The sequence below is a fragment of the Gavialis gangeticus genome, unplaced genomic scaffold (genome assembly GCF_001723915.1).
Source record: "Gavialis gangeticus isolate Ggan-Ray unplaced genomic scaffold, GavGan_comp1, whole genome shotgun sequence".
NCBI classification, from domain to species: domain Eukaryota; kingdom Metazoa; phylum Chordata; order Crocodylia; family Gavialidae; genus Gavialis; species Gavialis gangeticus.
Window position 1 is genome coordinate 109,953,498 of NW_017729024.1, and position 22,377 is coordinate 109,975,874.

Below are 22,377 nucleotides of genomic sequence, written 5' to 3' on the forward strand. Positions count from 1 at the left end.
ATAAGATTGGTCAAGCAAGACCTACCTGCAACAAACCCGTACTGGCTCTCTCTCAGGATGCTGCCATCAGCCAGTCTGTTGAGAATAGCCTCTTTGATAATCTTTACTAAGACGTTCCCTAGAATAGAGGTCAGGCTGATGGGCCTGTAGTTTGCCGGATCTACTTTCTTCCCCTTCCTGAAGATAGGCACCACATTGGCCTTCTTCCAATCCTCGGGGACTTCACCAGAATGCCAGGAGTTCTCAAAGATCCATGCCAGGGGCTGAGCTATGATGCTAGTCAGCTCCTTGAGTACCCTGGGGTATAAGCTGTCAGGGCTGGGGTGTAAGATGTCAGGGCCTGGATGGAGATGTCATCAGTGGTACAGACTTGCTTCAGTGCACTATACAACTAGACCTGGAACTCCTCCTGCTGTCCAGGGTCCTTCAGAGCTGTGACGTTCAGCCATCTCCAGGCAGCCTTCTGGGTCTTCCAGTGTCTTGGTGCCAGGCAGATGTTCATCACTGAGTGCACAAGTCAGTGGTCCATCCAGGAGTCTTCAGATCCCTTCATGGCCCTCATGATAAGCATGTCCCTCAGGTCTCTACCTTGGACAATGATGTAGTCCAAGAAGTGCCAGTGCTCCAACCTCAGATGCCTCCACGTGGTCTTAAGCTGGTCTTTCTGGCAGAAAACAGTGTTCATCATGATCAGGCTCTGTTGGGCGAATTTGGTCAGGAGCAGGATACCACTGGTACTGACCTTCCCCATATCATTCTTGCCCATAGTTCCACTCCAGATTTTGTCGTCATGTCCAACCTGGCCAATGAAGTCGCCCAGGAAAATGACCTTGTCACCAATATCTTCAGGCTCATTTACAGGGTGTCAAAATAGGAAGAATACAAAAGTATTACCTCCCATCCACAGGGCTTAATGTAAGCAACTCCCCCACCAACAGACTAGGTTTCTTTAGGCTCTGTAAAGCAGTAAGAGGAAAGCCTACCTAAGCCTTTCTTGGGGCATCCCTATATTTCAGTATTTTCTTCTATTTGGAACAGAGTAATCGGAAAGAAACACCTGTACTAGCAGAAATGTAAAGACTACTTTTTGTCATTGTATCTTGATTGGCATTTTATGTCTATAGCATATCTTCATCTCTAAAATGGGGGTAAATATTTCCATACATTATATATGTGCTGTAAAGAGATGTATAGATATTGTAGTGATGATGCACATCCTACAGTTTTAGTCTACATCACATCTACATCACAATGGATACAGTCTTTTCATGTTGTCAGACTGGTGGCCCAAAAGGACAAATTTGGAATTTGCTACATATTCATTAGCAAGCTGGAACATTGGTAGAAATGTTTTCTCATGGGCTCTCTCCCATGTGGTGCAAATAAGAATGATCTTCCAGGTAACTTTATACAATAATAAGTTGTATTCCAAGAAATAAGAAAAAATACTACTAACCTCAAACTCTCAAAAAGCAACAGTTCCCTGATCTACTTGCTATAGTGATAGGGAGGAAACTACCTGGTTTGGTATAGATTTATATAAACCTACACCAAACATTTAGGTCCGTAAAAGAGTATTCATGTGGTAGATGCTCCTAGATTCTGGTATTTGGAGTACAGAGGCATAACACTTCTGTGATAGGGATACGCAAAGGCAATCCTTTGCAGGGAAATGGAGTATTTAAAATGCTGGTTAGTTTCTATTAGTGGTATCCAGGATTAGAAGCTCACTGTGCAAGACACTATATAAATACAGGACAAAAAGATGGTCCTTCTCCAAAGAGCTTACCATTTAAGTATCAGGAAAGAAACAAAAGCTAGATATAAAATGAGAGGAGTGCAAGAAAATGAAGACACAATACTGGTCAGTTTAAGGAAGCAGGTACACACTAACAGCAGTATAACCATCACCCAAGTGAGTTTTAAGAAGGGATTTGGAAAAAAATAAGCATAAGCTGTTTTGTTCTTAAGTATACCACATTTTCATACATACCTTAGAAAGACAGAGAGAAGGAAGAAGCAAAAGATCTTTTCTTGTAGTAACTGAGTTGCAGCAGGTAGGGAGCAAAACCTGCTCGCTATTCTGCTCCCCACAATTTGCATATAGATTTTACTCTCACTTTTGCCCTTAACAAGCAGAAACTGTTCTTACCATATTTCGAGCATATAATGCACAATGAAATTTCCAGCAGCTGCTTTTTGGGGGAAAAGTGTATTCTGTATGTGAGAAGATATGGTATATTAAAAAACATTCACATGTAGCAGTATGGAGATGTTTTATTTTATGACAATGGAAATGATCATCCCATGATAACAGACATACATTTATTTTTTTTCACTGCTTGAGGTAGGCAGGGTAGGGAAAACACTCATAAAACAAGGTTACCCAAGTTTGATTTTTAAAAAATACAAATATACCAAATGTATTCAGTTTTGCTGGTCTACAAAATGACAGTGCAATGAAACAAAATACCACAAATCAAAAAGGGTCACTTTTACAGATTACTATTTAATTTAATTTTTTTTAATGATTCTTTGATTATGGGCCAACGTTTTGTATCCCCCTGCTCCAAGCCCATTTTATTTAGGTCTTAAGGATTAAAGAGTATCTGAAGCCAAACACAATTTATGACTATGTGGTACATGCCCTTCTTGGACTCTGTATCACTCCATACTTACATACATAATTTAGGAGCAATTATAAACAGTTTGAACAATCAATAATATCTTAATTTAGCAAGCATAAATAGTATTCTGGGGAAAGAATTTGCAATGACTTGCATAGAAAAAATAGAATACTTGTCTTCCACAGTATCCTTATATTTATTTCTACTGATTTGAATGCTTTCTGGAGGTGAACACAGTCAAAACTGAGAACTTACTGATATTCTATTTATAAAGATACATAAACCTTTGTACAATTTTAATAATTCCCACCACTAGCCTCTTCAAAAATAAGCAATTCTAAAAGTTCAATGTAACCTATGATACAAAGATACTTTAGAAGGAAAGAGTTAAATTACCTTTTGAAGGGTGGCTTCCACTGATTTCATGTAACTAGCAATTAATTCTTTATCTCTGTTGAAAGGAGAAATGAATTGTTAATAAAAATGGAGACTTTACTAATGCACAAGTTACTTTTATACCAACAATATCACAGTATCATATCAATGATTCAGTTCTTTTTTCAGGAAAAAAAACTTATTTGTAACAGCCTATTCATTCTCAGTCATATTCCCATGTGCTTCCCCTTTTTGGTATTCAGTACTGAAGTGTTCATAGTTGCGCAAACTTGTATAATATACAGACTACCATTTGTAGCATCATTCCAGAAGAAGGATCCTTTTGTGTGAATCAGAGAAGGCCAAGCTTGCAGTGTATTATAGTAGTGTCACTAGATAACCAGGTGTGTCCTTTCACTTTCATGTACTGAGAAGATGGAAAGATCTGAGCAAGACCAGGAATTTTTCAATAGCATTCAAGAAATGTATGTTGGGTTCATAGAATTCAATTTGCATGGATCTGTCAGGCTCAGATAGACTACACTGGGATGTACACCTAGGACAGAAGATCCTGTCCACTGAGAAGAAAAACTGGGGACCTCTGCCAACTACTGTACTAAGTTGGTACCATGATATTCTTCAGTTTGGAGTAACAAGAATGACCATTTCCTCCATGGCAGGGAGTTGGACTTGATGATCTGCTCAGGTCCCTTCCAACCATACCAACTATGAAATGAAACTTCATTTGTATCTGAATACATTACTTTGTTAATCACAGAATCATAGAAAATTAGGGTTGGAAAGGACCTCAGGAGGTCATCTAGTCCAGGGGTTCCCAACCCACGGGCCACAGCCTGGTACCGGGCTGTGAAGGGTTGGCTGCTGGTCCACAGGAGGTTTGGCTGACAGACCAGAAGTCCACAAGTGACCAGCATACTGTGGACTGGCAGGCAATCCTTTTTTATACTCAGTATAAAAAAGGGTTGGCTGATATGCTGGTCACTGCTGGCCCACAGTTTGCCAGTCTTCAGCATAAAGTTTGATGACCCCCAATCTAGTCCAATCTCCTGCTCAAAGCAGGACCATCTCAGCTAGATCATCCCAGTCAAAGCTTTGTCCAGTTGGGTATTTAAAAACCTGCAAGGATGGAGAGTCCACCACCTCTGAGTAACCTGTTCCAGTGTTTTTCTACTCTCCTAGTGAGAAAATTCTTCCTAATATCTAACCTAAACTTCCCTTGCTGCAACTTGAGACCATTGCTCCTTGTTCCGTACAGTCCAGCTCCACCACCTTTTGAACCCCACTTCAGGTAGTTGAAGGCTGCTATTAAATCCCCTCTCGGTCTTCTCTTCCCTACACTAAATAATCCCAGTTCCCTAAGCTTCTCCTCAGAAGTCATGTCCCCCAGCCCTGTCACCATTTTTGTTGTCCTCCGCTGGACTCTCTCTAATGTGTCCATATTCTTTCTGTAGTGGGGGGCCCCAAAACTGGACACAATTACTCCAGATGTGGCCTCAATAGTGCTGAATAGAGGGGAATAATCACTGCCCTGGACTAACTGGCAACATACCTATCAGTGCAGCCCAGTATACCGTTGGCCTTCTTGGCAACAAGGACACACTGCTGGCTCATATTTAGCATATTGTCCACTGTAACCCCCTGGTCCTTTTCTCCAGAGCTGCTGCCCAGCCAGTCAGCCCCCAGTCTGTACTGGTGCATGGGATTGTTCCGTCCTAAGTGCAGGATTTTGCACTTGTCCTTGTTGAACCTCATGAGATTTCTTTTGGCCCAATCTTCCAATCCTCCACTTTATCTAGTTCACTTTAAAACCTAGCCCTCCCCTCCTCCCAGCCTGGTGTCATCTGCAAACTTGCTGAGAGTGCACTCTATGCCATTTCCAGGTCACTGATGAAGACACTGAACAAAACTGGCACCAGGATCGACCCCTGGGGCACTCCACTAGATACCAGCTGCCAACTAGACATCAAGCCATTGATTATTACCCTCTAAGCCCGATGCTCCAGCCAGTTGTCTAGCTACCTTACAGTCCATTCATCCAGCCTGTACTTCTTTAGTTTGCCTGCAAGAATGTAATGGGAGACCATATCAAAAGCCTTGCTAAAATCAAGGTATACCACATCCACTGGTCTCCCCACATCCACACATATCCTAGAAGGCAATCAGGTGGGTTTGGCATGACTTGCCCTTGGTGAATCCACACTGACTGTTCCTAATCGCCTTTTTGAAGTGGTTCAGGATGGATTCCTTGAGGATCTGCTCCATGATTTTTCCAGGGATTGAGGTGAGGCTGACTGGTATGTAGTTCCCTGGATCCTCCCTTTCCCCTTTCTTAAATATGGGCACTATGTTTTTCCTTTTCCAATGATCCAGGACCTCTCCTGATCACCAGGACTGTAGTCTGGGAGATGACCTTGCCTCTGAAGGCTGAGTCAAAAAAGGCATTGAGTACTTCAGCCTTTTCCTCGTCCTCTCTCACCAGGTTGCTCCCCCCCCCCCATTCAGTAATGGACCCACACTTTCCTTGATTCTCCTCTTGCTACCAACATACTTGTAAAAACCCTTCCTGTTACCCTTTACATCCCTTGCTAGCTGCAACTCCAATTGTGTTTTGGCCTTCCTGACTTCATCCCTGCATGCCTGAGCAATGCTCTTACATAGTTTACTGAAGAACTCCCTGTTAAACCAAGCTGGTCTTCTGTCATCCTTCTTAGTCTTCCTGTGCATTGGGATGGTTTGGTCCTGCATTCTCAGTAAACTGACTTCTTTAAAGTACAGCTAGCTGTTTTGGATTCCTCTCCCCCTCAGTCTGGCTTCACAGGGGATCCTGCCCATGAGTTCCCTGAATGAGTTCAAGTCTGCTTTTCTGAGGCCAGGGTGCTTACTCTGCTGCTCTCCATTCTTCTTCTCCTCAGGATTCTGAACTCAAATCATCTCATGGTCAATGCTGCCCAAGTTGCCATCCACTACTACATTCCCCACAAATTCCTCCCTGTTTGTGAGCAGCAGGTCAAGAAGAGCATGGCCCCCAGTTGGCTGCTCCAGCACTTGCACCAGGAAGTTGTCCCCAACATTCTTCAGAATGTTCCTGGATTGCCTGAACACTGCTGTATTGCCCTCCCAGCAGATGTCAGGGTGACTGAAGTCCCCCATGAGAACCAGGGTTTGTGATCGGGAAACTTCCACTAGCTGTTTGAAGAAAACTTCATCCACCACTTCCTCTGGTTTGGTGGTCTATTGCAGACCCCCACCATGACATCACCCTTGTCAGTCTCCCCTCTAACCTTAACTAAGAGACTTTCAGCAGGCCTATCTCCAGTTTTTTGCTGGGGCTCTGAACAATCATGTAGCTTTTTTAAAGAAAGTGCAACTCCTCCTCCTCTTCTCCCCTGCCTGTCCTCCCTGAACAGTTTACACGTGTCCATGACAATGCTCCAGTCATGCGAGCCATCCCACCAAGTGTCTGTTACTCCAACCACATCATAGTTAAGTGACTGTGTGAGGACTTCCAATTCTTCCTGCTTGTTTCTGAGGCTCCATGCTTTTGTTTACAGGCACCTGAGGTAACTAGTTGATTTCTCAGGAAGTATGAGAGCACCTCCCCTTCCTACTTACTCTTCTTCCAGGTCTCCCATTTCCCCACATACCTTAGGGCAGGGGTGGCCAATCTCAGCCTGAGAACAAGCCCGAATGTAGCAATGTACTTTGCCAAAAAGCCACAGTAATATGTAACGTTGTGACATAACAACTATGGAAGCTGGTCACCTTGTGCTTGTCAAAAGAGTCAAGGAAACATATATTAGCTTCTGAAAAGCCGCATGTGGCTACAGAGCCACTGGTGGCCCACCCCTGCCTTAGGGCTTTGGTCTCCATCCTCTGGCGAACCTAATTTAAAGCCCTCCTCAGTAGGTTAGCAAGCCTGTCTGCAAAGATGCTCTTCCCTCTCTTCATCAGGTGGATCCCATCTCTTCCCAGCAATGCTTTTTCTTGAAAGAAAATCCCATGGTCTAAGTAGCCAAAGCCCTCCTGGCAACACCACCCACACAGCCAAGTGTTGATATGCACTATGTACCTGCTCCTGTCCTTTTCCTTGACCAAAAGGATCAATGAGAACACAACCTGAGCCCCTCACTCCTGCCTCCCAGGAGCAGGGCTGGGGTGGGGCAGGGAAGCTCACCAGGCTGAGGTGAGGGCAGCAGCATCCCTCTGTGGAGTGGGGAAGCTCACCGGGCTGGTGTGTGGAGGTGGCGGCCACCGTGTGCAAGCTTTCCTGCCCTGCAAAGGGGTGCCACCGCCCTCGCCCTGCCCCAGCCCACCTCGTGGGAGGTGGTGGCACTCTGTCCCTGCCCACCCACATGTACCCCCTAGGACCGGTCCAAGTATACCTGGCGTACACATACCCTCCCAGTTGACAACCTCTGATATGGTGAAAAGATCCTCCCTTGAACCCAGATCCAAAACCATCATCAAAGAAGCCAACCTTAGGAAGCACATAGGAAGTGATCATTTCGTTCCTTCATACAACAAATAGATCATTAAAATACAGTCACAAACTGGCATTCCAGGACTTTCAGGCTAACCTGAGAAAGGAGCATGAACTGATTCAGGAATACAAAATGAGTTGATACGTGCATTGGGCCAAAAAATAAAATCAAATGTAAACCCTAAAACAACGTATATGTTTCCTCTATAGGTTACTGAGACTGCATTAGGCTAATCCACATGAAAATGACATTGAATACACAGGTGGGCTGTGTAAGCTTTCTGCAAAAAAATAGCTTGGAGCAGCCTAACCTAGAAGTTTGACTGGGGAGATTAGACTGACTCCAGATGAATGTCTGCACTGCTTCAAAATGCAAAGATAAGTTTCTTCAATAGAAGAAGCAAATGAAAAAGGAATAGTTCCTCCGGCTCACTGCATCTGTGTGTGTGCATACACGTGCACGCGCACGCGCGCGCACACACACACACACACACACACACCCATTGTGCCTCCTGGTGGCATCTCTTGGGGAACACGTAAGAGAGCTCCAGGAGGAGGTGGCAAGGCTCCAAAGTATCCTCCATCATGACGAGTTCATCAATTTGCTGCTGCAGGAGACCTCCAGGACTGTGGAGGAAGAAATGCCAGAGACAGTGGTAGAGAAGAGAGGACATGGACATCCAAGAGGGTGGAAGCTGAAGACTTGTGACTTCTGGCAGCAAGCAGAGATCTTCACCTCCACCTGCAGAGGTTTGTCTGGAGAATCGTTCCTTGTTTTAGAAGACTCCAGATTTCTTTGTCTCTATTCTGACCCCTAGATGGACTCTATTCTCTGATAGGCATTACAAGTTCTTGCTTAAGGTCAGCATCAACAGGTATGTCTCAAGCACAGCAAGCAGGTTCTGGATCACTTCTTGTGAAGTTCAGGAAGATGCTCCCTTAAAAGTCATCTAGTAGAAACTGGAGCATGCACAGATAAGTTTCTGCCAGGTCTGCTGCCATCAAAGGTCCCTTGGGATGCCTATACATAAGCAGCGAGGCTGCTAAAACGCACTGTAATTACAGCACATTGGAGTGGATTTGATTAATCGAATCTGCTGAAACGTGGTAAGTACTGCACTCCAGCAGACTCCAGCATCTCATGTATCAGTGACCCCACACTTAAAGATGGAGTTGGGAGCGCTTTAACTAAAGCTTATAGAATGAGCTTTAGTTAAAAAGTACCCCTGCTGCTACCTACTTAAGTGCGGGGACACTGATAAAGGAGACACAGTGGCACTTTAATTAGAGGGGCTCTTGGAGTCCCTCTAATTAAAGTGTTTCCCCCCACACTCCCAGAGTACGTGTATAAATGCCCATGGTGGTTGATCCTGCAACTGTTTAGTTACTTGAGGTATGGAATCATCAGGACTTCTTTCTGATTTTATTCCTAGTATGAAAACAACAGACCAGGCCCCTGAGCACCTTTCATTTAGAGATCAGTTGTACTGTCCTTAGCTCTAAGAGATGCAAGGTCTCCTTTTATTCCTTGATGGGTTTAAACGTACATTTTCTTTGGAGGAGGAACAGCTATGCCGGGATGCATCCTGGCACAGTTGATCCACTTCATTAGTGTTTACAGACCTCACCCAGGGCTGCTGGCCTGCAGCGTTGGGCCCCTGCTGCTCCCAGGGCTTCGAGGGCCTGATTCTGCAAGACAGTAGCCCTGAGTATTGCACACCTGACTCACATCTGTAAGTGGAGGAAACCCTCCGGAGTTGGGGTGCAGCAGTGAGATACTCCTGCAGAGTTCCTCTATTTGCAGACACCCATCCTAAGTCAGGGCATAGCAGCCTGATACATGCACTGCAGAAACCTACTGCAGAGGGATTCCCAGGGTATGCCTGTGCAAGCACACTCTGCAGGGGAATTTTTACATCATGCAATAAGAAAACAGAAGTCTACTCCCATAAGGCATTACAAGCAGTGACTACCTGTGGTCACAGCAACATTTTGGGGTATTTGAAACATGACATTTGAAGGGACTAGGATGCCCGTTTATTTGTGCTGCCATAAAAATTTCTATGGTTTCAAAAGGGTGACATTTGTTTGCACCTGATATCTTCTCTTACTTGAGACTGGAGATGAGCTGAAAAAAGGATTTTCAAGAAAGTGGACTAAATCTACACTGGGTGCATCTACATGTGTGCTTTACTGCCAAGTTGACTAATTAGCTCTGCAGTAAAGTGACACAGTCTACACATGTGTGCTGCTATTAGGGCACAGTATACTAATTCACACAGCCCTGGATAGAACGGTTTGGAGACAGTACTATCTGATGGCAGTCAGTTACTACGCCAAAATACACATATAGACAGTGACCAGGGGCGTACGTTGCATCCAGTCAGCACAGCCAGCCAGTGGCTTGCTCTGTCCTAGCTCAAATGGATGCTGCCCCAGGCACACCTGTAGACACTGCACCTAGGAACAGCTGACTCCAGTGCAAACTACTTCAGAGTTTATCGCATCGTCCTAATTTCACATGTAGATACACCCACTGCCTCTATATCTGCAACAAGAGAGGCACAGCAAAAATATTTCAGTCTGGGGAAAAGGTTTGTAAGATACTATTTTTATAAGCAAGCTAAAATACTTTTCTGCACTGGTTTATTTCATAAAAATAAAAAATAATCAATTATGATAAATAGGTAAACTAATATGGTAAATTTCTTCTTGGTTTAGGTCTTTCCTGCCATAGGAAGGAATAATTTAGTTTTCAAAACTGTCTGCATCTAAGAAAATATAAACCTTTTATTTCAATATAAATAAAGCATAAAAACCAAACAAATCCCCCCAAAATTGTTTTTGTTCACTTACCTTGCTGCACATCCCATAAGAAAAATCTTGCAAAATAACACTTTATCTTATTCATAATATGCACTTACGAATAAATTGATAAAAATTCCCTAGGGTTTTGTTTTTCACTAGTCAAATGTACTATAAGCATGTAACTATAAGCATACCTAAAAATAAAACCTAATGAGTTACTAATCATGAACCAAAAATATTCAGACTAAGTATAACAAGAAATGCTATATTTTCTCATATACAATATGCACCTTTTACCCAAAATTTGGGTGCATGTATTAGGCAGGAAAGTTGATTTTCTGCCCAAAACAGAAAAACCCTGCTTTGATTCCTGATCCATGGTGCAGCAGCTGAGACATTACAATTCAGACAGTTGAATTAATGGCTCTTGTTCTTCACTCTACAGGTATAAATGATCATCTCTCCTTTTCAATGGTCTTCATATTCCACTAATCACGCTAATCTTTCTTGGGGTTATTTTACTGTCTGCTAGTTGTTCCCGGTCTCTCTCTTCTGATTTCACAACCCTGATGACTTTAGCTCTGTTCAAAATCATAACTCTACCCTGGATACCAGTTTTCAGAAGCAGGTAGAGTTTCAGCAGGAAAGGGAGTGTGAATCAGCTGAAGATAAGGTTCAATCCCTGCTCTATACAGTCATAACGCTAGAAAAATCTTGTTTTTCCTTTGTTCTGTCTTTCAAAAACAAGCTACGTATTATATTATGGGGCATGTTGTACAGGAAGAACTAGAGTAATGTACTGTGAATGTTAGGTTTTTGCTGGGGAGTAGTCAAGCCCAATTAAATTCAGGGAAACTACTTTAGACCATGGATCTCAAGAGTCATTACCAAATTTTTCCAACATCATTACATAAAAAGAGAAATCTCTGTATAGACTTATGGCTTCAACTAAAGGCCACTGAAGTAAAAAAATGGCTCCCACTGACCTTCATATCCGGCCTATTTTAAATGCTTAAATGTAAATTGCATACCTGTGCAACAATGATATGGAAACAATGGAAATAAGCCATCTCACTTCTTAAATTAACATGCATTAGACTTCAGATGCTGCAAAAGATATGTTAGCAAATTTGTAAAATAACAGGCAAACAAAAATGTTGGTGCTATTTCAGGACACAAATTTTTTATTTTATGGGATTATTATATAAAATATACACTTAGTATATTGAACTAAGTTTTCTCCTTAGAAGATATATCACTGAATTTCAAAGCAAGACAGCTATACTTTTGTTTTCTAGCTCTGCATTATCCAAGGCTAAAGCCCTGTGCATGAAAGTAAAAATTGATCTTTTGTCTGTTTTAAGTGATCTCCCCAAGGTCCCAGTGCTCACTTTGCTGCCATGCGGAGGGCACTCTCTGCATCATGGATGCTCTCTTCTAGTCGACGCTTGTCCTGCTCCAGCTGGGTAAGATGTCTATTGAGCTGACGCAGAGATTGATCTTTTCTTCTCAGCTCCATCTTTGCCTCGGAGAGACTCTGCAAGCAGACAGAAAGCAGAGGTACTTGTCAGCCCTGATAATTAACTTCAATTTATGCCATAGGCTATTAAACAAAGAGGAATACAGACTGACTGTGAAGTAGATTTGGGCCATTACATACCAAGGTTTTACAAATTTTCTGCCAAATACATTACTTATTTACTAACAGTAATCTAATGTTTAGTGCACTGTACTTTTATATCTGTTGTAAAACATTTATAAAACAATCTGTTGACTCAAAAGTATTATAAGTACTTAAAAATACTACATTCTAAGCACATGAAAATATGATGAATATGGTATTTTTTAAAAAGCTCTATGCATTTACACAATTTCAAAAAATTCAGAGAAAGAAAAGAATTCAGAAATAATATATTTGGCAATATTACCCACATTTCAGAAAAGAGGAGAGTCTCCAAGACAATCAAAAGAACTACCCAACTGTTTTTCTAGGGCACAAACTCAGTGTTAACTGCATCTCAAGTTATGACTAAAACATCACCTTGTGATATCTTGACTATTTTGCATGACTTTTCTGATCTCCAAAATACTTTGCATTTTTCTGCTCCCCAATGTATACACAACAACCTCTTACTTAGCTTTAACATCAAATGCTTAAAATCAATTCAGATTAATTCAACAGAAAACAAGTAGCACAGAAAGCTGAACAAGAAACATGGATAGAAAAACTATAGTCAGAGTTGTTCACTATTTCTGTTATACATGCTAATATTGCCAAAATGTTCTACCTTGATCATAACATCTTTCAAGTCTGACTTCCAGTTCTTTTCTTCCTGTATGATTGTTAGGGGTGGGGCATTACTGATCTGCTTGCACACTTTGGTAATATATTCTTTGTATATTTTTGTTTATGCCTATTTCTTCTTCCTCTTGTGTCTTTATATATTTTAAAAATATAACCTGGCTTCAAACATTCTTTTATGAGATACAATGTTTACCGTAACATTTCTCAAAGCAAAGTGGGCAGCTTTGGTTACGCAAATGCCGAGCTAAGTTCTTGTGTACTGTTTTGAAAATGAAGGGATATGTTCTATGTAATAACAGGAGTTTTAATATTTATATTAAATATGGTGTAGTGCCTTTCTTTTTACGATCAAAAGCTCTCAAGTCACTGAGTTAAAGGTATAGTTTTCAGAAGCAGTGAGTACCTGCAACTCCAGCTGAAGTCAGCATGAAATATGGATGTTCAGCTCTTGTGAAAATCAGGCCTAAGACATGCCAGCAAAGTAAATAATTTCTAAATTACAAATAGGAAGGGAAGATGAAGATTCTGGCCAAGGTGACAATCTGAGCAAAACTAAGAACAGAAGCTAGAAAAGATCCTAGGACCTAATCCAGAGAGGATGCAGTGTCACAGTTGCATGCCCCTTTTGTACCACAGCACAGGAGCAGAAGCCATTGGCTTTTAAGTCCCTCAAGCACTAAGAATCTGACCCCCTTTCTGCTCTCAGCACTCCCTTCCTTCCCCTCCATACTCAGCAGGTACATCTCTTCCTCTTCACTCTTCCACTTTCCCACCTACCACTACTGCTGTCCCTATCTGACCTGAGGGCAGGGAAAGCTCTACAGCCACTCCTGTCTCACCTAGTAACTGAGTCACAGACAGCAGCAATGATGGTGAGTGGGTTTTCCAACTCTGCCCAATCCTCCCAGGTAATCATTGCCGCTTCCTATGCCCAGAGGCATAAGTAGAGAGGGCAACTGGATGGGGAATAGAAGAAGAGAGGGCTTTCAGCTGAGCACAGTGGCTAGGGACAGACATTCGAAAAACCTGAGATTGATTCAATCTTTGATTCAATCTTTGCAGGTTAGTCTAACCTGGCTAGGCTAAACCAATTTGTAATTAAACAGCCATCCCCTCTGGAGTGGAGAAATGCAGGCACATGCTTGCAGTAGCTCCTTCCACAATACTGAGCTGAGGCGGCCGTGGTCAGGCCCCAGCAGTACATTCTGATTAGGGAGGGGTTCCCCCACCCCCTTGCTGTTGATAACAGAGCAGTGAGTTATACAGCAGGGAGTTACACAGGGAGTTGTTAGCGTTTATCAGCCCATCAATAAAACCAACTGCCTCTCTCATTAGTTCAAGCTCTTGTTAAACACCCTTTTTTCCAAGGAAGGAATGGAAGCACATTATCAGCTACCTGTTGATTAGCTTCAAAAATCCAATTTAAACTTAAATCAGGAAGGGATGTGGGACAGATATTGCATAAACTGGTTTGACCAAAATTAGTTAAGTCTGATACTGCATTCAACCCGGTTAATCTGAAACTGGTTTCAGCCATTTTTAAACTGGTTTATGTGCACAGAACATCTATTCTGTTGTAGGTTTAAACCAGTTTCTGATCACTTAAACCGATTTGTGTGTAATGCCTGTCCATAGTCAGAGAGGAGGGGAGGGTTCCAACAGCAGCGGGATGGAGAATGAGGCTCTTATCTGAATCACCGACTTTAAGAAGTTCTTGGCTCCTGATTCCACGATATGGTCTGCCCTCCCTGGTTTTGGTGTGGGGGGTAGTTGGGAGCAGCATCAGTTACTGCTCCTACACCCCATTTTTAAAATCCTGGATCCACCCACTCTCTATTAGAATTTGTTTGAGCTTCAAATTACAAAAATGTCTTCCCTGTACAAAATGTATTGCTTAGAATTCCCTATTTTTAATTTATGAAACACAAAACATAATTTTCAAAAGATTTATTAGGTCACCAGCTTATTGTAAACTCAGCTGTTTTTAAAACAGAAAAGGAATTAAATTTATCAATCAAGATATTCAGACTTAAAAACTGCTACAATAGATGGAGTATTTCTTTCATAAAAAATAAGGTAAACATTTGTTCATAATGACCTATAACTTGCAAATTCAAAGAACTTCCCAATGTATGTTCTAACTTCATGTTAGGAACATTCTGTGTAGTTTGTATCAATGAATATATATTCATTGCATACTGCAAATATGTATTAAGAGGAGTATACACAAACATCTTAGAAAAATTTGCAGAACACTAATATTATAACCTATCCAAAGGAAGTTTAGACCTAATAAGAGTCCATAACCCTGTTTATTTTACAGTGCCAGACAAGGCTGCTTCAAACAAATGATATTAAAGAGCAAAGTATAACACTGAAACAATGTCTACTGGCAACCGAACTTAAATGCAGTGTGTACTACAATTTCAGAACAAGTACCTTCATTTATATGTCTCCATACTGTAAGTCATGTGAACTCCTTAAAAAAATTCTCATAAGTCAGCTTGTGCTATTAAGCTGATGTTACATTAGAGTTGAAATTATACACCACTGCCATAGAAGCCTCTCTTTTGGGTAGCACAAAGCCTAGGCTCCTCTCCTTCCTCTTTTCCCACCTTTTGTATTCAAATCACTCACTCTACTACATACACTGCTCTATGCTATCCTTTCACAGCATCTGATGAAGTGAACTTGAGATCATGAGACTCTATTTTTAACAATCTGGGTTTTGTTAGGCAGTTGTCCTACTGTTAAAATACATATTGGGTTTTAAAAAATGTAGTTTGGATTCACTGCATTTACCACTGGTCACAGCTCCTGAGCCCAAGTAGCTGTACCTAGTCACAGACATGCTAAATAAATCACAACTGATACACCGGTACTGTACCCCTGGGCCAAACCTAAGAGTGAAAGGGTCATGGGATTCCTCCCTAGAGAGGCAGAAGCATGAGGCCTAATAGCTAGTAACAGTTACTTAGAACCAAGGACAGAGATGCAGTTATCCACAGACCGTGGCCACACCTTTACTGGCTGGTGACAGAGTGAACACATTAAAAGGCAAACCTAATGGTCTCACCACACTGCTGATTTATTATTTTGAACAATTGCAAAGCAATCTGCAGAGGTGTGCAACCATTTGGTGATTTGATTTATCATAAATTCTGCAACACATAAACATAATGGATAATGTAAAGATACTATTTGAACCTTGTTTTTGAAGTTCTTTGCCATTGTTGGATTAAAGTGAAACCTTTAAAACTGTTTGAATACTGTTTGCAGTGCTTTAAAGTAATGGCTGCTAAGCCTCTCCTTTTTTTTCTTCTTCAGATTGATCCAATTAAAACCCTTGATAAACTTTATGGGCTCTAATATTTCCAGCTGAGTGACTGAAACAAAGAGGGTGTGCCTCAAGGCAGCAAGGCAACAATGATAAGCAGCAGGTTAGCCACTAATTTCTCAACCAGGGTAGATTGTGAAAGTGTGATGTTCTGATATCCAAGAAACTGTTCAGGAGAGAATAGGATAAATCAAGTTTAATAACTCTGCTCCTAATTGTTCCCCCAATGCTCAACTCTAATTACTTGGAGAACTCTCCTGACTGTCACCTGATATTAAGTTGTTGGAGGCTGAGTGTGGAACAGTGAGATAATCAATAAACATTTAGTGGGGAGAAGAATGAAGATCCCGTTAAGCAGTGGGAACCTGCAGCACCCAAAGCCCTTCTGCTCATGAGAAAACCTATGGGACAGCCATAGTGATTGCAAAGCAATAATCCAAAGCACCGTTTTTAGACATTGAGGCCTTTAGGCAACAGTACATTTGAGAAAAAAAGGTTAACACGGTCACCCTAATTACAGCCCACTTTCACATACTTCATATATAAGCGAAGACAAGCCAATTAGGTAGAAAGGAAGATAAGGGAAGTTTTATTTGTATACTAATTAAACCCCTGATGAAATTAAAGGAAAAACATACAGCTCTGTAATTGTGTCTGAGAAAGGTCACTTCAGGTTCAGTTATCAGAAAAGCACAGCCTTGAGATATTTCACTTAATCCACAATATAGCCCCTATTTCACTCCCTGGGTCTTAATATTTACAAAAATAAGAAAATTTCAAAGCCTGATAGTACATTTATCTTGAAAAGTTGCTGTGGAAAATCTCAATTGTTAGAAAGTTAAGGCGGAATACGATAACAAGAAAGGAGGTGTAAAAAAAAGCCTGCACATAGAGTGCATTACACGGCTTTACGAAGATGCTGAGCTTTCACTTTGAAGCAGACTGATACATATAAAGAAAACTTATAGAACAAATTCCAATTTGTTCTTGATCTAATTAAATTTAGATGTTTATGTAGTCATTTGCTCATTCACATCATCCAGTTCATTCAACTATAACGTACCAAAAATCACCAGAAAGTTTTTTATCACAATCCTTTGACGAAGGTACTTGATTCAAGGATTGTGGAAGGAAGGGGCTGTTCAGGGTGTTTTTTTCCTCCCATAAACTATGTGTGAAATGCAGTTTTGCTGGTGGTAACAGCAAAGTAACTAATAGCATAGAAGAAAGTATCTCATGGGTTGCACGTAGGCTGCATTAGAATATCCAAGCATAATTTTGTTTCTGCAAAACCTGCATTCTTAGTAGCTAGAAATCCTTAAATTGTGAACAGCAACAACAAAGTTTAACATTGCTATTCTTTTCATGTGCAAGCATTTTATTCAACCAATCACTGGGGAGTCTTTTAAAAGAGAAAGCTGACTACCATGCAGTTTAAAGTCATGAAAAGCACATGTAACAGCTTAACACTGGAAACTTATATTGAGAGTTCAGCTAAAGCCAAATCAATTCACTTCAGAAATCTGAACCGTATTACAACAGCACAAATCAGTATACTACGAAGATGGCAAAGGAAGCCAGTGGCAATGTTTACATTATGAGCCCTGTCTGTAGGATGTAAGATCTCATTTTAACATGCATTTTTCCATGATGGATGCAATGTAGATAATTGATCGATACAAATGAATCTTTGAAAAGCCACTAGAGTCTATATAAATCACACAAAAATGGCTTCTTACAAACTCACAAAAGCAGGGAAATGAAAAATTCAGCTACCTTGTATTCCTCCATCCCCAGATCCACACTTCGCCATTCGTACATCTTCTATAAACTATAGGCCACACAAAAACAATCTTAGCCCTTACCCTCTCATTTCTGCATGTGTCCCTTTATCCAAATTCCCCCACCCTCCACTAACATAAGCAGCTATAATAAGTTGCTGCAGCTTGTATTGGCTGCGTTAGTCTGGTAAAGGGTCGCATGCAGAAGGACAGTTAAAAGGGAGGATGGAAGGCTGGCACCCCTAAGGAAGCAGAACTGAGGCTGCAGTGCTTCAAAGCAGAGATACAGAAATCCCCAAATATGTCAGAAGCGCGGCAGTAGCATGATGGTGGCGGGCAGGGGGAACATGGCGAGAGTGTGCAGGGTGACAGCATGCGCGGGGAGAGTGTGGATTCAAATATTCACACTGTGAACATGCAAAACTGCAAATTGCAAATCTGCGAATGGCAAGGGTTTCCTGTACAAAGGTATTTGCTGTATCTTTGCAGAGTGCCAAGAACAATGAGGTCCTGGCCTAAGACTGGGGATGGCTCCAAATGCTATGGTAATATAAAAAACAACAGTGGAGGAAAATATTGCTAGGCTGATCAATGAGGCTACATTTCCAGTGCCAGGAGCAATGTGCAAAGACTATATACATTCCCTTGTCTTTGTGATGTTTATATAAATCTAATTATGTTATTATACAAATTAGTACCAGCAAATAAAAAGAAAAAAAGAAGAAGTTATATCAGTGAACTCCTTGGTTCAAATAGCTCAAAAGGTGGTTTTGTTAAAATCATGTTGTTACCCCATAGCACCTCAGACTTCTTAAATAGCAGCATGAGACTTCCCAACCGCCATGTGTAATTATGAAAACAATTAAAATATAGTTTTAACAATATAATGCATAATGTGTTACTATAAATTACAAATGATAAACATAGTATATATACTGTATAATGTAGAACATAGTTCTCCTACATACAGGGAGCAGGCTGGCCAAATCTGAAATTTGTATTCAGGTACATGTGCTCCCAGAAAATGTCCCAAATGATGTTTAGTGTATGCATATTTTAGTTTAATACTATGCCAGCCACATCCTACTGCATGAAATATCTGCAGGGAAAAATATGCATACATGATTCTTTTATTCCCTCTTAACTCTTTAAACCAAACTAAAAATAAACTGACAAGTATGCTTCATTTGGTAAAATTTCATCTGTTTTGCTTTTATGCAGGTTAATATTTTTCATATTTAGTTAGCCTTGGACAGGATAAATCTTTTCAGTACACAAGACAAGCACAGTAAAACAAAATTTAACCAAATTGTCCTACAGAAAAATCTTCAGAGATCTATTTCATGCTACATTCAACAAGGAGATCAAAGGACTATACAAGTATATTGATTGGGCATCTCCCTTCCCTCTGGAAAGGCTTTGTGGCATATCAAATGCCAACAGAGAGTACAATTTATAAGGAATGAACATACTTTTTGAGCATGGCATTATGGGGTTTGAAGCAGACGCAGTAAGATAACAGAAAGCAAGGAATTATTGCAACTGTCATACCCAAGGTGATGGATGTGACGAACAATTAAATATGTTTTTCTGAAATTTCATAAGATAAAATGGCCCCATGCTATTAAGTATTATGGAATGTTAGCAGCTTTCTCTACCTCCATAGAAAATAAATTACTAACTATATAATATAGCCTATGTGGTGACATAAAAACCAGTCACTTCAATGATTCACCATTAATTAAATTTTCAAGCAAAGTCAGGATTTCTTTGGGGTTTCTTTGACAGTACATGAATTCAAGACTTACTCAGCATTCTCAGTGAAATCATACTGTTTACAAATAATATCATTACCTCATTCCACTAGAGCAGTGGTTCTTAACTTCTAGCTGGTGCTACACACCAGACCCAGCACACATACTGACCACACAATACTCACCCAGCCTGCAGAGCCAAAAGGTTGGGAGCATCACTGTACTACAATTCAAAGTTCCCACACACATTTCCTACTTTTTAAATTTAAGGCACTGTTTTCTATATACATAAAACAGACTCGTTTTAGTGGGCAATTTTTAAAATTACTATTCAGTTCTCAATTTTTAATTTTTTTTCTTGGGCAATTTTTAATTGCTTCAGAACACAAAGCTATCATGAGAGAGACATATCCAAACTGCTATTTCAGTGTCAATTCATATACAGGTTTTAAAACCATAAGATAAAAATATCTTTATAGACAAACTTCGCACAAAAGGAAAAGCTGATTAAGGTAAAAAATAAAAATACTCTCAGGTTAAGTACTAAAACAGCACTCATTAATTGAAAATATCCTCCATCCTCCCCTCCCAAAAACATACTTAGGACCTTGTTACACACTGCACTTCGAGCTGCTCAAATGCTGATTGGTGTTAGTGCTAGCTGGATTTTGGACCAGTCGCACCTTAAGGCTAAAAACCTTCTCACAGCTATGACTTGACACTAGAGGGCTGGCCAGCAGGGGCCTGACTAGTAGCAACAGCTGCAAGCTGCTACTATGGGGCTGGTGAGCCAGGACAGGCTTCTATCTTTACTCTAAGTGTTCTTGTGTGAGAGATGGATGAGGGGAGTGCGGGGCAGGAACATGAAGCTGGGAGGCAGAGAGTTAATGGTATGGGGGTGGGTAATGAAATGGGAGGTGAAAACAAAATGCGCGTGGGAAAAGGGTAGAGAAATGAAGGAAGTCAGCCACTGAAGGATAAAATAAAAAAGTAAAAAAACCCCCAAGAATTTAGAAAGAAATAGAGGAAGTACATTAAAGAAGATCTCACGTTTTAATAAATTTGGATTTGGGATTGGGGTGTGGGGTTCTGGCCATGCTTCCCAGGATGGCTGTGAGGTGGGAGTGGTGAGGGAAGGCACTTTTCAGGGAGCTACTACCCCACCCTGGGAAGGAAGCCCGAGCTCAATGGGACCCAATCCACCCCACTACCTTGTTCCCACCCCACCCACTCTATACCCCACTTCTGGACCCATGTATGCTCTGCAACCTGGCTAGCTGGCATGTGTTCTGCATGCTGTTTGCACAGGGTTGCACCCCTTGAGGTAGGAGGGGGAGTTGGCTTGGTGCCAGAACTGCCTCCTGGGCAGTAGAGTTCAGCAGGTGGAAAGTCTGTCCACACAGAACAGGAGAGTGGGGGAGGGGACACTGCATCCTGAGATGCTGGAGGGCTGCAACTTGGACAGCTCAGCTGTGGGGTGTGGCCACACATTAACAGAACACAAGCTGGGTAACACAGATCAGAGATAAACCTGCCCTGGAGTGGTGTACAGTAACTTCAAGCTGTCTAAAATGTGCTTAAAACTATCTTCAGGTGCTAACGTCTGGACAATATAGGAGTTAAGAGCTCCAGGAGCTGCCTAAAATGAATGTACAACAAGGCCCTTAACATAAGGGACTTGTATATCAGAAGCAATACTATCCTGTGCATCAATATTCAAAGCCACTAAAAAAATTAGGTTTCAAACACTAAAAACCAAATGAGCGTATGTGCTTATACATGCACATACACTTGTATAGGGCTATTGATTCCTCCTGCACATCTCAAGGTAACATGGTTACTTTGTAGTTGACTCACTGTAGCAAAGATCTCTGAGGAATCGGGATTTAATGAGAAGCCTTCCTGTATTTTTTAAAGATAGTTTAAAAGCCTTAAACTAACTGGGATAAATAGTATGTAAGAACATGTGCTTAATACAACTATGAATTATACTTATACAATAATCCCATCTTTCTTTCAAACTACTTGTCAATAAATCTCTCTCACTGCACTATAAATTCCAAGGTCAGGGACAGAAGTGTTTATTAGTATAATTACAAAGGAGCTGTAATACCACTAAGCCTTCAGTTCCAAATATCTTTATGTTTGTAGAAGCAGATTAAGAAAGCATCAGATGTGATTTTTGTAGATTTCTTTAAGATTGCAAAATACTTGTCACTTTCATGCCACTCATTTGTTGAAGTGTTATTGCTTTCAAATTTTTCTTTTGATTTATTCTTTAATAGAACACCAATATTTAAGTGTAGTGCAGCAAACAAAAAGTCCAAGATACTAAGCATTATGTAAAGTACATAATATAAGTCCAAATTAAAAATAGTGAAAACTAGAATTCTTGATTTACATGTCATTAACTGATGCCCCAAAAAGTAAAATTCAGAGTCCCAACATTTATACAGTTTTAATCAGCTATTTAGAATTAAAAAACATAGTCTAATGTCTATCATGTAGTTATTGTTCACAGTATGTCCAAATATTCAAAGTCATTCCTAAAGACTCTCCATTCAAGTAGACAACCTTCTTTAGGTTTCAAAATTACAAAAAGCTAAGTACCCTGGCCCTGATCCTGTGCACTTCGAACATTCTGATTCCAATACAGGAGCACATTACAATATCAATTACAATCTCAGTTTTCCTTGGACAGAAATCCCTACACTTAGCATTGGGACCTAATCCCATTGATAACAACTAGGGGTGTACCAAAAGAGATTTTTGGGGCTAATACCGATAGTCAATTTTTAAGGAGGCATATCGGTCGATACCGGTCCAATGTCTGATACCAGCCTGGAAGCTTGGAGAGCTGCATGCAGCTGGTAAGCGTGGTGTGGTGGA

The 22,377-nt window shown here is 40.9% G+C and overlaps 1 protein-coding gene across 6 annotated transcripts in view; it reads right to left on the reverse strand.

Annotated features, from left to right (window-relative positions):
- CCDC171 (coiled-coil domain containing 171) overlaps positions 1 to 22,377 on the reverse strand; it is a 406,988-nt gene that overhangs the window by 160,514 nt on the left and 224,097 nt on the right. For all 6 annotated transcript variants that reach the window (XM_019517555.1, XM_019517553.1, XM_019517556.1 and 3 more), the window contains 2 exons: positions 11,703 to 11,848; positions 3,024 to 3,078 (listed from right to left, as the gene is read on the reverse strand). In XM_019517555.1, the coding sequence (XP_019373100.1) occupies positions 3,024 to 3,078; positions 11,703 to 11,848 (201 nt within the window). The remainder of the gene's footprint in view (positions 1 to 3,023; positions 3,079 to 11,702; positions 11,849 to 22,377) is intronic.